This window comes from Aristolochia californica, unplaced genomic scaffold (genome assembly GCF_029961685.1).
Source record: "Aristolochia californica isolate CCGP_79_NKW_82.1479 unplaced genomic scaffold, dmAriCali1.0.hap1 SCAF_9, whole genome shotgun sequence".
Taxonomy (NCBI): Eukaryota; Viridiplantae; Streptophyta; class Magnoliopsida; order Piperales; family Aristolochiaceae; genus Aristolochia; species Aristolochia californica.
The window spans coordinates 30,040,514-30,051,900 of NW_027182290.1; the positions used below are offsets into that span (position 1 = coordinate 30,040,514).

General features: G+C 41.3%; 1 protein-coding gene across 1 annotated transcript; it reads left to right on the forward strand.

Moving 5' to 3' along the window:
- Nucleotides 1-8,193: 8,193 nt before the first annotated feature.
- LOC137942014 (transcription factor BEE 3-like) lies at nucleotides 8,194-9,760 on the forward strand. The gene is made up of 5 exons (XM_068787676.1): nucleotides 8,194-8,643; nucleotides 8,752-8,865; nucleotides 9,007-9,072; nucleotides 9,158-9,226; nucleotides 9,324-9,760. Exons 1-5 carry the CDS (start codon nucleotides 8,236-8,238, stop codon nucleotides 9,513-9,515), a joined length of 849 nt encoding a protein of 282 aa, XP_068643777.1. The 5' UTR covers nucleotides 8,194-8,235; the 3' UTR covers nucleotides 9,516-9,760.
- Nucleotides 9,761-11,387: the final 1,627 nt, after the last annotated feature.

Genomic DNA, 11,387 nt, shown 5'->3' on the forward strand with positions numbered 1-11,387 from the left:
CATAATGAGAGCTGTTGTTGGCCACCATTTGTATCTAAAGAGAATTTTACTAAAGATAATCCATAATTGCACGCAGCAAATACTTGAGAGAGCTCAAGCTGACCAATTGAAGAATCCTATTTTCAGACACCTGAGTCAAAATATCATCGCCCTTACAACAGTAATGGTACTTTAATTAAAGTTCAGGCAGATAAGACAAGACTCAAGGGCCTAGAAGTGTTCTCTCAGTACGAATCTGGACTACAGTTCAGCCACATAAGTTAAACATGGATAGTGTTGTGCACGCAATAACATTGCTAAGTTATTTAGAGTCTAATTATTTGTTTTTCTTTACTTTATTTTATTTTATTTCAGTTAAACAATTAATAGGCCACAAGGGCATTTTTGTAATATTTTATCTTGAACCTTGTAAGGGTGAACCCTATTTAAGGGGTAAGAGTAATGAGAACAAGCAAGCATTGATTTAGAGTAAACAAGGGTTTTGAGTTCTCCTCAACGAGCTCAGGAGTATGCGTTCTCCTTAAAGAACCTAGGGTTTTCAAGCTTCCCTTTGGCTTGATTCTTTTCTTTTCTTCTTCTTCCCTACGAATCGTTGTGTTAGATCCGGGACCGTAACAACTGGTATCAGAGAAAGGTAACATGGGGGATACCAGCAAAAGTGAGTTAAGAGAGTTGCTAATCAAAGGGCAGAATGCGCACGCAAAGGCACGGGCAGAAAACGAGACAAGGTTCACTCAGATCATGCAACAGTTGGATCAAATCCCAACTCTTAACCAGCAACTCAACAAACTCAAAAGGGGAATGGCAGCAATGCGTGAAGGGGCCGCAGTCGAGAAGTATTTTGCCCAGGCCGCAAACAGAAAGGTCGTGGAGCAAAAGTCTCGAGCAGACGCTGTCTCGGACAGGGAGAAAGGCCACGGGCCAGAAAAAATCAATGGAATTATAGAGGCGCAGTCTAGAGCCTGGAAATCCGAAATTTGGGACCCAAAAAATCTGAAATCGGAGGGGTATTCAGCACAACCCTTGTTGGTAAGGGCTGATTTGGGTTCGGCATCAACAACCCCCTTCTCACGGGAAGCAAAACACCTCTCAGACCTGGAGACGGAAAATCCCCAAGCTGAGAAGCCCCAAAGGGCTGCTGTTCGCCATCGGAAAAAAATGAGACTCCGTCGGAAAAAGGTCCAGTTGGGACTCTCAATCTCACTCTCGGTCTTGGCAGCACAGCGGGAACCCGACTTCAACGAATTTTGGGGTAAGCTTCTAAGACGATTTTCTCCAAATTTTGTCTTCTCCTTTCTCAAATCCCTTGATATTTTACAAAATACCTCTCCAATGGCGTTGGGATTGTTCTGTGAAGCAGAGCAACAAAGAGATTACTCCAATTTTGACGAAATTCAGGCTTTTGTGGGTTTTCTGGAAATGGTAGAGAACATGCTAGGGGTGATGATTTTTATTACAGTTGATGAGAACAGAACCAGTGCGTTTGTTCTTTTTCATTTATCAAGCAGTAACAGTCAATCTGAAAACTTCGTGCTTAATTTTCTGGGTCATATGTATTCCGCTCGGACACTGTTCGTTGCAATCCTTCAACCAGGTGTGAGTTCTGGAATTAATATCGTAGCCGACGTGAGAAAAACTGGAGAGACTGCTGGGTTGAACAGTCTGACGAATTTTCAACTTGCTGCTGCTATTGCAGTGCAGAAAGGGGCACAACAGCAGCAAATAAACACTGTTAGAAAGGTTGCAGATGAGCAGCACCTGGAATATGTAAGGAATAAAAGGGACCATATCAAATTTCTAACAGGAGCAAGCACTGCAGGTCTTGGTTTTGAATCAGCAGCTTTTGTGTCCAATGCATTGATTCATGGGTATGCAAACTTGGGTTGGACAGGAGAGACATTTAAAGATCTTGTGGGGACTAAGCTTTCAGAATCTGAATTTAGGCAACTGATGGAAGCAATTTCAGTCCTCTCAGCTTGTGGCCAGTGGAAGGTGTACATACAAGTTAATTATTTCCAAGAGGCTTTATTACTGTTTCCAACACTACTAGCCCTGGGTTTAAAGCCTGATCAAATTACTGTAGTGGCTGGACTCTTGACCAGGAAGATATGGCCAGCACTTGACCTTCCAAGGGTGAGAAAGCACAAATTTATTGAGACACTTCCAATGACTGTTGGTTGTTTAGATGCTTGCAACTATTGCAAGACAAAGCATGCTTTGATGTATATATCATTCACTTTGAAAAAATTCAAATTCTGTTCCCAACCTGTTGGCAATGGGGCTTGTGTGCAGAAGTTAAACAAGCAAAGTTCAGCAGCCCGTTATGTGGATATGGAATTGGATTTTTGTAACGAGAAGAACTTTGCATTTTTAAGATTATACAGTGATGACAGTGGCTTACTAGAAGCTATTGTTTATATATTATGTATGCAGCATGATGGGACTGACTTCCTCCACTTTTGCTTTGCATCTAAACAGCAGCTCCTCTCCTGGTCAGATCTTAACAAAGGTCTTGCAGTTGTTCACCATGTCTTGCAGTTGTGTTTGAAGCTCCTTACGGGGATCTTGAAAGGAAAGCGGATCCTCACTTTTCATTGGGTTACAGCTTGTTTGGCAGCTCAGTATCCTGGACCTGACGAGGCGTATGAAGTTAGCCCAAATATTCAAAATCCAGAACTTCATGTGAGGAAGCAGCATTATGAGCTACTGTATCCGATAGATGATATTGATAAAGAACAGCTACAGGTAACTTACCTGGGTCTGTTCAGCATGCTGCTTAAGTGCTTGCGCTCATGGTATTTTAGTACAGCATGCTGGCCAATGTGATGAACTTGGACGGGCTCCAATGACTGAAAACTATGACTGCAGGGTGGCTGTTCTCAGTACAGCAGGGTATGCACCTAACAGGCCACCTGAAGAGGCTCATGGGTTCTTCAACAAGATGATGTCTGCAGATAACTCCTTGGCGGTAATTGAGCAGATGCTCCAGAAATTTTTTTGGTATTTGACAGCCTTAGTTCTGGGTTTGGATAACATAAAACCCAGTGAAGATGGAGATAGTGGGGTGGGGACTGTTTTGGCTCAACACTCTCAGAGGGCAAGTGAATGCAGGATGGCAGCCTTCTATGCTGGTTTTCCAGAACCTGTGCCAATCAGAATTCTAGCCTTCAGGCCGTTACCGCTGTTGCTGCAGCGATAAAAGCTGGCTTCTATGACATAGGAATTGGAGCTGGATTAGAATCGATGACCGCAAATCCTATGGCATTGGAAGGCTCAATACACCTAAAATAAAGAATTTCGAGCAACCTCAAGATTGTCTTCCTCTGGGCATTACTTCTGAAATGTTGCTCATCGATTTGGTGTCACCAGGCAGGAGCAAGACCAATTTGCTGTTATCCATAAGAAAGCTGCTGCAGCAACTGCATCAGTGGCTACAAAGACCATTGACCCTAAAAACTCAGGAGGAGAAAAATGTTGTAATTTCTGTGGATGATGGCTTTCGACCTAATATATTTGTGTCCAACCTGGCTAAGCTGAAGCCTGTTTTCAAGAAGGATGGCACGACCACTGCTGGTAACTCGAGCCAAGTAAGTGATGGTGCTGGTGCTATCCTCCTTCTGAGAAGATCACTTGCAGAGCCAAAAGGATTACCAATTCTTGGTGTATTCAGGAATTTTGCTGCTGTTGGTGTGGACCCTTCTGTAATGGGCATAGGTCCACCTGTTGCAATTCCTACTGCAATGATGGTAGAGTTGGTAAATCCTATGCACGAAATCAATGAGTTGCAGAACCTTGATTCTCTTATTGAAGCTTCACTACAGGAAATTAAAGTTGAACCAAATTCACCACCTCTGGCCTCAAAAGAGATGGTTGCCAGCCTTCCAGTCACATGAAATCTTAGTGAACCTAGGGAGAGAGACAGAATGGGCAGTTTCAGGGAGCACTTGGGTATCGATGCCAACATGCAGAAGTTGCCTTGCAAGCAATTATTGCACCCCAATGACCTCAAGGGATGGCAGGATGAGCATACTTCGTGCCCAATTTGCAGGAATGAGCTACAAACAGATGACCATGCCTATGAGAGCTGGAAAGCGCATGAAAAGGAGTCTGAAGACAACAGGATAGGAACAGACTCCGATGTAGATTAAAAAAATATATATATTTTGCTTATCAGGTGGAATGCTCCATTTTTGTCGTCCAGATGGCTGAAACAGATAACGCAGATGCTACATGGGAACAGGTGGAGACGTTCGGCAAGCAGCCCTTCCTACGAGCTTGAGGACAAGCTCTTTCTCCGAGGGGGGTTGTAATGTTATGCACGCAATAACATTGCTAAGTCATTTAGAGTCTAATTATTTGTTTTTCTTTACTTTACTTTAATTTATTTCAGTTAAAGAATTAATAGGCCACAGGGACATTGTTGTAATATTTTATCTTGAACCTTGTAAGAGTGAACCCTATATAAGGGGTAAGAGTAATGAGAAAAACCAAGCATTGATTTAGAGTAAACAAGGGTTTTGAGTTTTCCCCAACGAGCTCAGAGGTGTGTGTTCTCCTTAAAGAACCTAGGGTTTTCAAGCTTCCCGCCAGCTTGATTCTTCTCTTTTCTTCTTCTTCCCTATGAATCGTTGTGTTAGATCCAGGACCGTAATAGATAGTCCCACTTTACATGCTAGTTAATGAGCATAGATTCAAGAAGTATGCCATCTTCAGGAATGTGCACCAAAACATCAAGACCAGGGCTCAAAGCAGAAATTCTCCATGAATTAAGCAACCATAACAACAAGTACTTCATCAAGAATTTTCATCATGTCCCCTTTTTAGGCTATGCAGAACATGGTATCCTTGAAGATTTAGTATGCTGTTGAGCAATATAAAGTTGTATCTTTAGCTGTTTTAGGCATGTCTATAAGGTAATTGCTTTAAAATAAACAATAACAAGGGTGTTGGTAGTACCTGAGGATTTGGAACAGAGGGAGAAAGAAGCATTTGACTGCCACCAAGTGTCGGATTTCCACAGACTAGAGCATGCTTTCTCGCATTGGATTTGGCAAAACTTCAATAAACCTATTAGCATCCGTACAAATCCACCCAGAGATCACATAAATGTCTATGAGATGCTATAAATAGTTTGAGAGTATCTGGTCTGCGAGACCCCTTCAGTAAGAGTTCATTTGAAACTGACTCGTAGGATTCCACTATTTCTCAATCAGTAAGTCATGTGTAGGTGTCCATGGAATACTGAAGCACATTCAAAGAGATGATTTTCCCATACTAGCGGAGTTTCACTCTGTGGTGGGGAAATGAAATAGAATTCCAGAAAAGAGTTCTCCATTCCATCGCTCTCTTTCTTTATCCTTAAGCAATAAAACCAGAGAAAAGAGTACTCCCGTATTAACTAAAAAAAAAAAAGCAAGAAATCTACATCTCGATGACGAAAATCCAAAATATGATCCATGAATGCAATTCCGAACACAGTAGCTCATGGGACGTCGTCTTCAAACGTCAACTTCGAGAGAGGAACGAATGTATCTCAAATTCGCACTAGCTACTTTCTTGAATAAAACGAATGACATTTTTAAGCAAACTTGGTTCAAGAACGATCAGAGACAAAATGACTTCCAGAGCATTTCAAATGGAGCAGCGATTAGGTTATTAATTAACAAACATTTAAAATAGATAAATATAAAATTTCATTTTTTTCTAAATCCAGTAAAAGTGTTACCGTAATTATCAGGATTACAACATTAATCAATTCCATAGTAACAAACAAAGGAAGATGCCAAAGGAAAAGGTCAGGGTAAGGCTGTTTGTCCTAGGTTTCATACCTTAAAAATCTCATAATTTTGATGACAACAACTGAACAACAAATCAAATCAAATAGATAAAATGAAAGACCAAAAAGAACAGAAGAAAGAAAGATCAATTAACAATGTTTAAAAGTTGAAGAACAAATCAAATCAAATCAAATAGATAAATTGGAAGAACAATAAGAACAAAGAAAGGAAGATCAATTTTTAATTTTTGTTTAGAGTTTTGGATGTTAGAGAAGTATTTTAGCCGAATATAAAATCTTATACAAGTGTAAAAAAATTTGTAACTTTTAATGTTTTCATTAAAAAAACACTAACTTCAAATTTACATATTGAATTATAATAACAATTTAATTAATTTTCTTTAAAAAAAATCAATTTCCCATATATTTCTATTTTTATTAGCTTTTAAGAAATATTTCTAATGAAAAATTACAATAATATTTATATTAATTATGTATATTATTATAAATTATATTTGAATCATGTTTTATCTTAAACATACATTCACTCAAAGATGGGTAAGATTTTTTATTATATTTTAATTATATTTAATAAATAATAAAGAAAAAGCAAATAAATGAGTATCATGATAATAATTTCAACAAATCAATTTTTATGAACCTTGACGTATGCCCAAACATTGTTCCATGTCTCACTTCTAATTAGTAGTCACTAGTCAGCATTAGAGGGATGTATTAGCTTTACATAAATGTCTGAGAGCTAAAATCAAAGGTTGCTCTAACAAATCCCCTCATCATTAACAAGAAAAGGATACCCAGTTCCAGTTCCACATCAACCCATCACCACCTGAAACACTCTTCCAAAACGAAGCTTTCAACTCTTCACTCATACCCACCAAAGGAATCGAGAGGCAGAAGCGTCTCCGCTCGAGTTTTTACTGATTCAGGTCGTGCCGATGAAAAGAGACGCATTGACAAGCATCCCGATTCCGTCCATGGAGTAAGTTTACTTTCTTCCTCCATTTACATACCATCTATCAACCATTAATTTATGCAGATTTCTCCGCCTATTCACAGCCCAGATTTAGAAGGGCCAAATTCCTCCAAAAAGAGGGAGAATGATCGATGCGGGCTTATTAAATCCCAGTGTTTTTGTGGGCGTCGAAGAAAGGGACGTCTACGGCATGAGCAGATCTTGCGTCGATCCTACATTTATGTACAGTGTAATTCGGGGAGGTCGATCGCATTTGGTCAAGCGTATGTTAATGGTGTTTGTCGACCCTTCGCTTTCGCTTTCTATCGCGTCTGCTCCGTTCTAAGAAACAGGGGCATGGGTTTTTAGGGTTATATAAATGACATAAAATTCCCAGATTTGTAAACTAGGTTCATCGACTTGAACTGGCGGCCGGTGTGTATACTAACGCATGTGAGTAACAGTGCAATCGAATTCATTATCACTTGACCCAGGGGTGCTCTAACAGGCCTGTGCAAAACTTAAAAAGTTTCCAGACAAGCAAATTTCAAACCAAATCCTTGCAAATTAAATGAGAGCCAGAAAAATCTACTCCCACAGTCCCACTGGAAGCAGAAGCCTCTATCTAATCCCAGATTTTTCTTTTCTTTTTCTTCATTCCCTGTATCTTGACAGTGCCGTGGGGACAGTAGTTCAGCAGCAGTAGTCTTCGGACACCTCTCCTGTTACAGGTCAAGCTCAATCTCCTCTCGTCGTTTTCATTTCTGTTAATGGTCTCCCTGGATAATGATTTTCGCCAAGGCGATCCACATAATGGAGAGATCTTTTTCTTTTCTGGGTGTACACGACTTTTTTCTCTTTCTTCAATACCAATCCAACAGAGCAGTTATCTCCATTGATAAACCTTTCACTGAAACCCTAACTCCGATGCGACCGTCCATGGCCATGAGTGGAAGAATATTCAGTCCATACAGAACCACTCTGCATCTTTTCCGTCTACCTTTTGTATCTCTTAATGGCTCTTTGGAAATGTTGCCGATGCCGGCAAACGGTTCAAATCCGAAACAACTAACTGAGAGAGTGGAGGAATAATTGAAGTTTCGGCTTGAAATTTCTCAGCTTTTCAAAGCAGAAGCTCCAGATGTGGAAATGATTTATTAATGGCTGCTTTTATGATCTTGGACATTCCATGCTACAAATATTTCCACAAATTCACCCGTGTGGTTATTATCCTCTACCACTAGCAGAGTCGGCAGTGTCCAGAACTGCCACTGGCCCACCTTATTTTCTGGGCCCGCCCGCCAAACCCAACTACAGATCCTGGACTCGCCACGTGCACCCGAAATACGTACGAGACCCGTAAATACAGCCTTGTACGCCGAAACTGAGAAAATTGAATTTCCATCTCGCTCCTCGTGCTATATAAGGTCGTTGGGGGAGTCGGGTCTTGCTTGCAGCTCTGAACGACTGTGACACACCCAAATCCATGGCGGAGTTTTCTAACAGTCTGCAGAGCCTGAGGTCCGTCTTCCCTTTCATGGAGAACGATTCAAATATCGAATTGGTGAACCAGCTCTTGGAGCTGAGTGGCGGTGCTGCCACGGAGAATCACACCTTGAATTTGCAGAATTTGACGGTTTTCTCGAACGATGGTTTCCTGTCGAACGTGTCGGATTTTCCGGCCTCCTTCTGTGGGAATGGTTCGGGCGTTTTTGCCTCTGAGTGCCCGAATTCTTCGGTCGTTTCGAACCCCCTGCCCTGTAATAGGGTTGTCGAGAGGAATAACATGAAGAGGAAGGCAACGAGTTTGTCGGAGAGTAGCTCTGGGAATTCTTCCAATCCAGTGTTGGAAAATACCTCTGGGCAGGAGGGGAAGACTACTAAAAGGAGAAATGTATGTTTGTTTGTTTGTTTCGTTTTGATGTGAGATTTTTTTTTTTTTCTCGTTTTATAATTTAGTGATTACTAAATTGGGTTCTTTCGCTGTGTTTCGTATCTGCAGAGTTCGGGCAAAGGAAAGAAAAGCAATGAGAAAGTGGTGGAGAAACCAAAGGAGGTTATTCATGTCAGAGCAAGAAGAGGCCAAGCGACTGATAGCCACAGTTTGGCCGAAAGGGTGAGTTAGTCACTTTCTCTAACATCAATGGAGACTTCAATTATTTATCTCTGAGATAAGAAAGTATAATTCTTTGATAAAATGTGAAAGACGAAAAATTACAAATTGTGTTTTTTAACTTTTCGCGGCATCTTTGATCAGGTGAGAAGAGAAAAAATCAACGAAAGAATGCGATGCTTGCAGGACCTCGTTCCTGGCTGCTACAAGGTTTAAATTCTCTCCCTTATCTTGACCGGAAGAAAAAAAAATAATATGATATATATAGCCCAATTCTAAATGCTTGTTCCCGCAGACAATGGGAATGGCTGTAATGCTTGATGAGATAATCAATTACGTGCAATCACTTCAGAACCAAGTCGAGGTGAGCACACTCGACCGACTTTTCTTCTCCACTCTTCAATCAGATTTTCATTTATAAATTAAGTATTTATTCTCCTTTTATCCATTCCATCCACCAGTTCCTCTCGATGAAGCTCTCGGCAGCCAGTTCGTTCTACGACTTCAATTCAGACACGGACGCCATGGGAGCATCTCAAGTACTCTCGCAGTCCAGTTCCCTACACCAGTGTCTGCTTGACCAGCGGCACATGATCGATATGGAGAGAAGAACAGCAGTCGACAACTACTGGCCAGGTCCAAATGGTCCCTGACTGTGACGACGAGGGCCCCTAATTGTAGCTCACAGCCCCGACAACTGCAACCATGGAGTACCCATCTCGATTATTACTTCTGAGCCTCACCAGAAACTAATGAGACATTTCTCCATCTGCATCCCTCTGAAAAAAAAAAAAAAAAAATTATAAATTCCGATCCCTTTATCTGTATCTAATTCATCAACATGAAAAAAAAAGAAGAATGTAATCTCCAGTGTTGACAATAAATGAAAGAGACGATTTACAGCCATTCTTGCCTGCTCCCGTGTTTACGTAGCCGTTTCTCACTGGAACGAAAGCGAAGACAAGCGCATATGAATACGGAGCAGTCAACATTTCTCCTTTTGACGCCATGCTTTTGGTCCCTTAAACACATGGGCATCGGAAATTTCTCTCTCTCTCTCTCTACTGTTGCAGACTCGTGTGAGAAATCGAATATCCTTCCACACACGTATTAAAATGTGTGAGACGATTGTAAATTGTGGAACAGTTGTGAATTGATTGGTTAACGTAACAAGTGGGGCCCAGAATCAAATAATTGGAAAGATCGGTCTCGTATTGAAAGCAATGTGAGAGTAGTAAGTTGAAGAAGCGGCATGTTCCATATTCTTCAATTCAGATGACCATGTCGGATGGTCGCACTTCTTAACGAGTGGGCCCAATGGACCCCATTGATGGGGGCCGCGGCTGTCAATTCGGGTTGATAAGGGGGGCGAAGCAACAAGAAGAACAACAAATATCAGAGTGATGTGGGCAATTCATTGAGTGAATGATTGAGACGAGGAAGTTAGGGAAGGAAAAAGGAGATTGGGGGAAGGTGCATTGCATCCAAGGGTTTGGGTCATGTTGCCCTTCGTGGAATAGGGGAGGACAGCTTCGATGGGGTCCAACAAGAAGATGGGAAATGTAATGGCTCTCCAGCCATGTAATATATGATAATCAAGATCGTCGACAAGGAGGTCTTACCTTTTCTGTTTGACCCCTTTTTGACCAGGCTTCTCCAGAGTCCCTCCCCTCTTGCATGCATGCACAAGGCGATGAAGGGTGGGTCCCTCCTCTCGGTGGAGGTCAGGTGTCCTATTTTCGGAGGGTCTTTTGGAATCTGGTTAGTCGAGTGAGGTTGGAAATGAGGTGTTATGGGCAAGTTCAAGGATCCAAAGCGGAGGATCTGCTTTCTCCATTGAAGGTTGTTAGAGAGTCAGATATACCTGAAAACTGGATACAGAGATGATGAATGAGATGTGTCCTTTTGTTCCGGTTGTTTTTTTTTAATCGAAAGAAATCCAAACTAAAAACAAAATCGGAAAAGCTGGGCCTCTTTTTAATGGATAAACTGGAGGGTTTCGTCGTGGGTAGCACGTGGACGCTTCACCACTTTCGTATTATACAGAGAGGTGAGCGACGGAGCCTTCTTCCCCGTTTGCCTCTGGGGCCAATCACCACTCTCCGTATTCACTGTGGTTGGTTTTCAGGGAATCGAAACACCACTTTCACCGGAAAAGTTGACAAATGTAACTGGTGGCTCCGGTTGGACTCCGATATGAAAACGCGGTTTTGGAGTTTCATTCCAACAAGCGGCGGCGAATAAGGGGTTTGAGCTCCTGTTGGGGAGCAAAGACGGGTAACTTGTAGGAAAATCCAAGAGTGGCTTTACTGACTGTGATAGTGTCCGTTGCTGTTCTAACCAGACGGAAGTTTAGGAATTACGATCAGAAAATATTTCACAGGGAAGGCTGGTTTAAATGTTGTAATTCATAAACAGTTACGTAGATGGCCAAAATTTGAATATGATTAGTAATATTTGTTAAATAAGGATAATTTTTTTAATAATCATTAAAAATTAATTATATTAATAAAAATAATTATGTC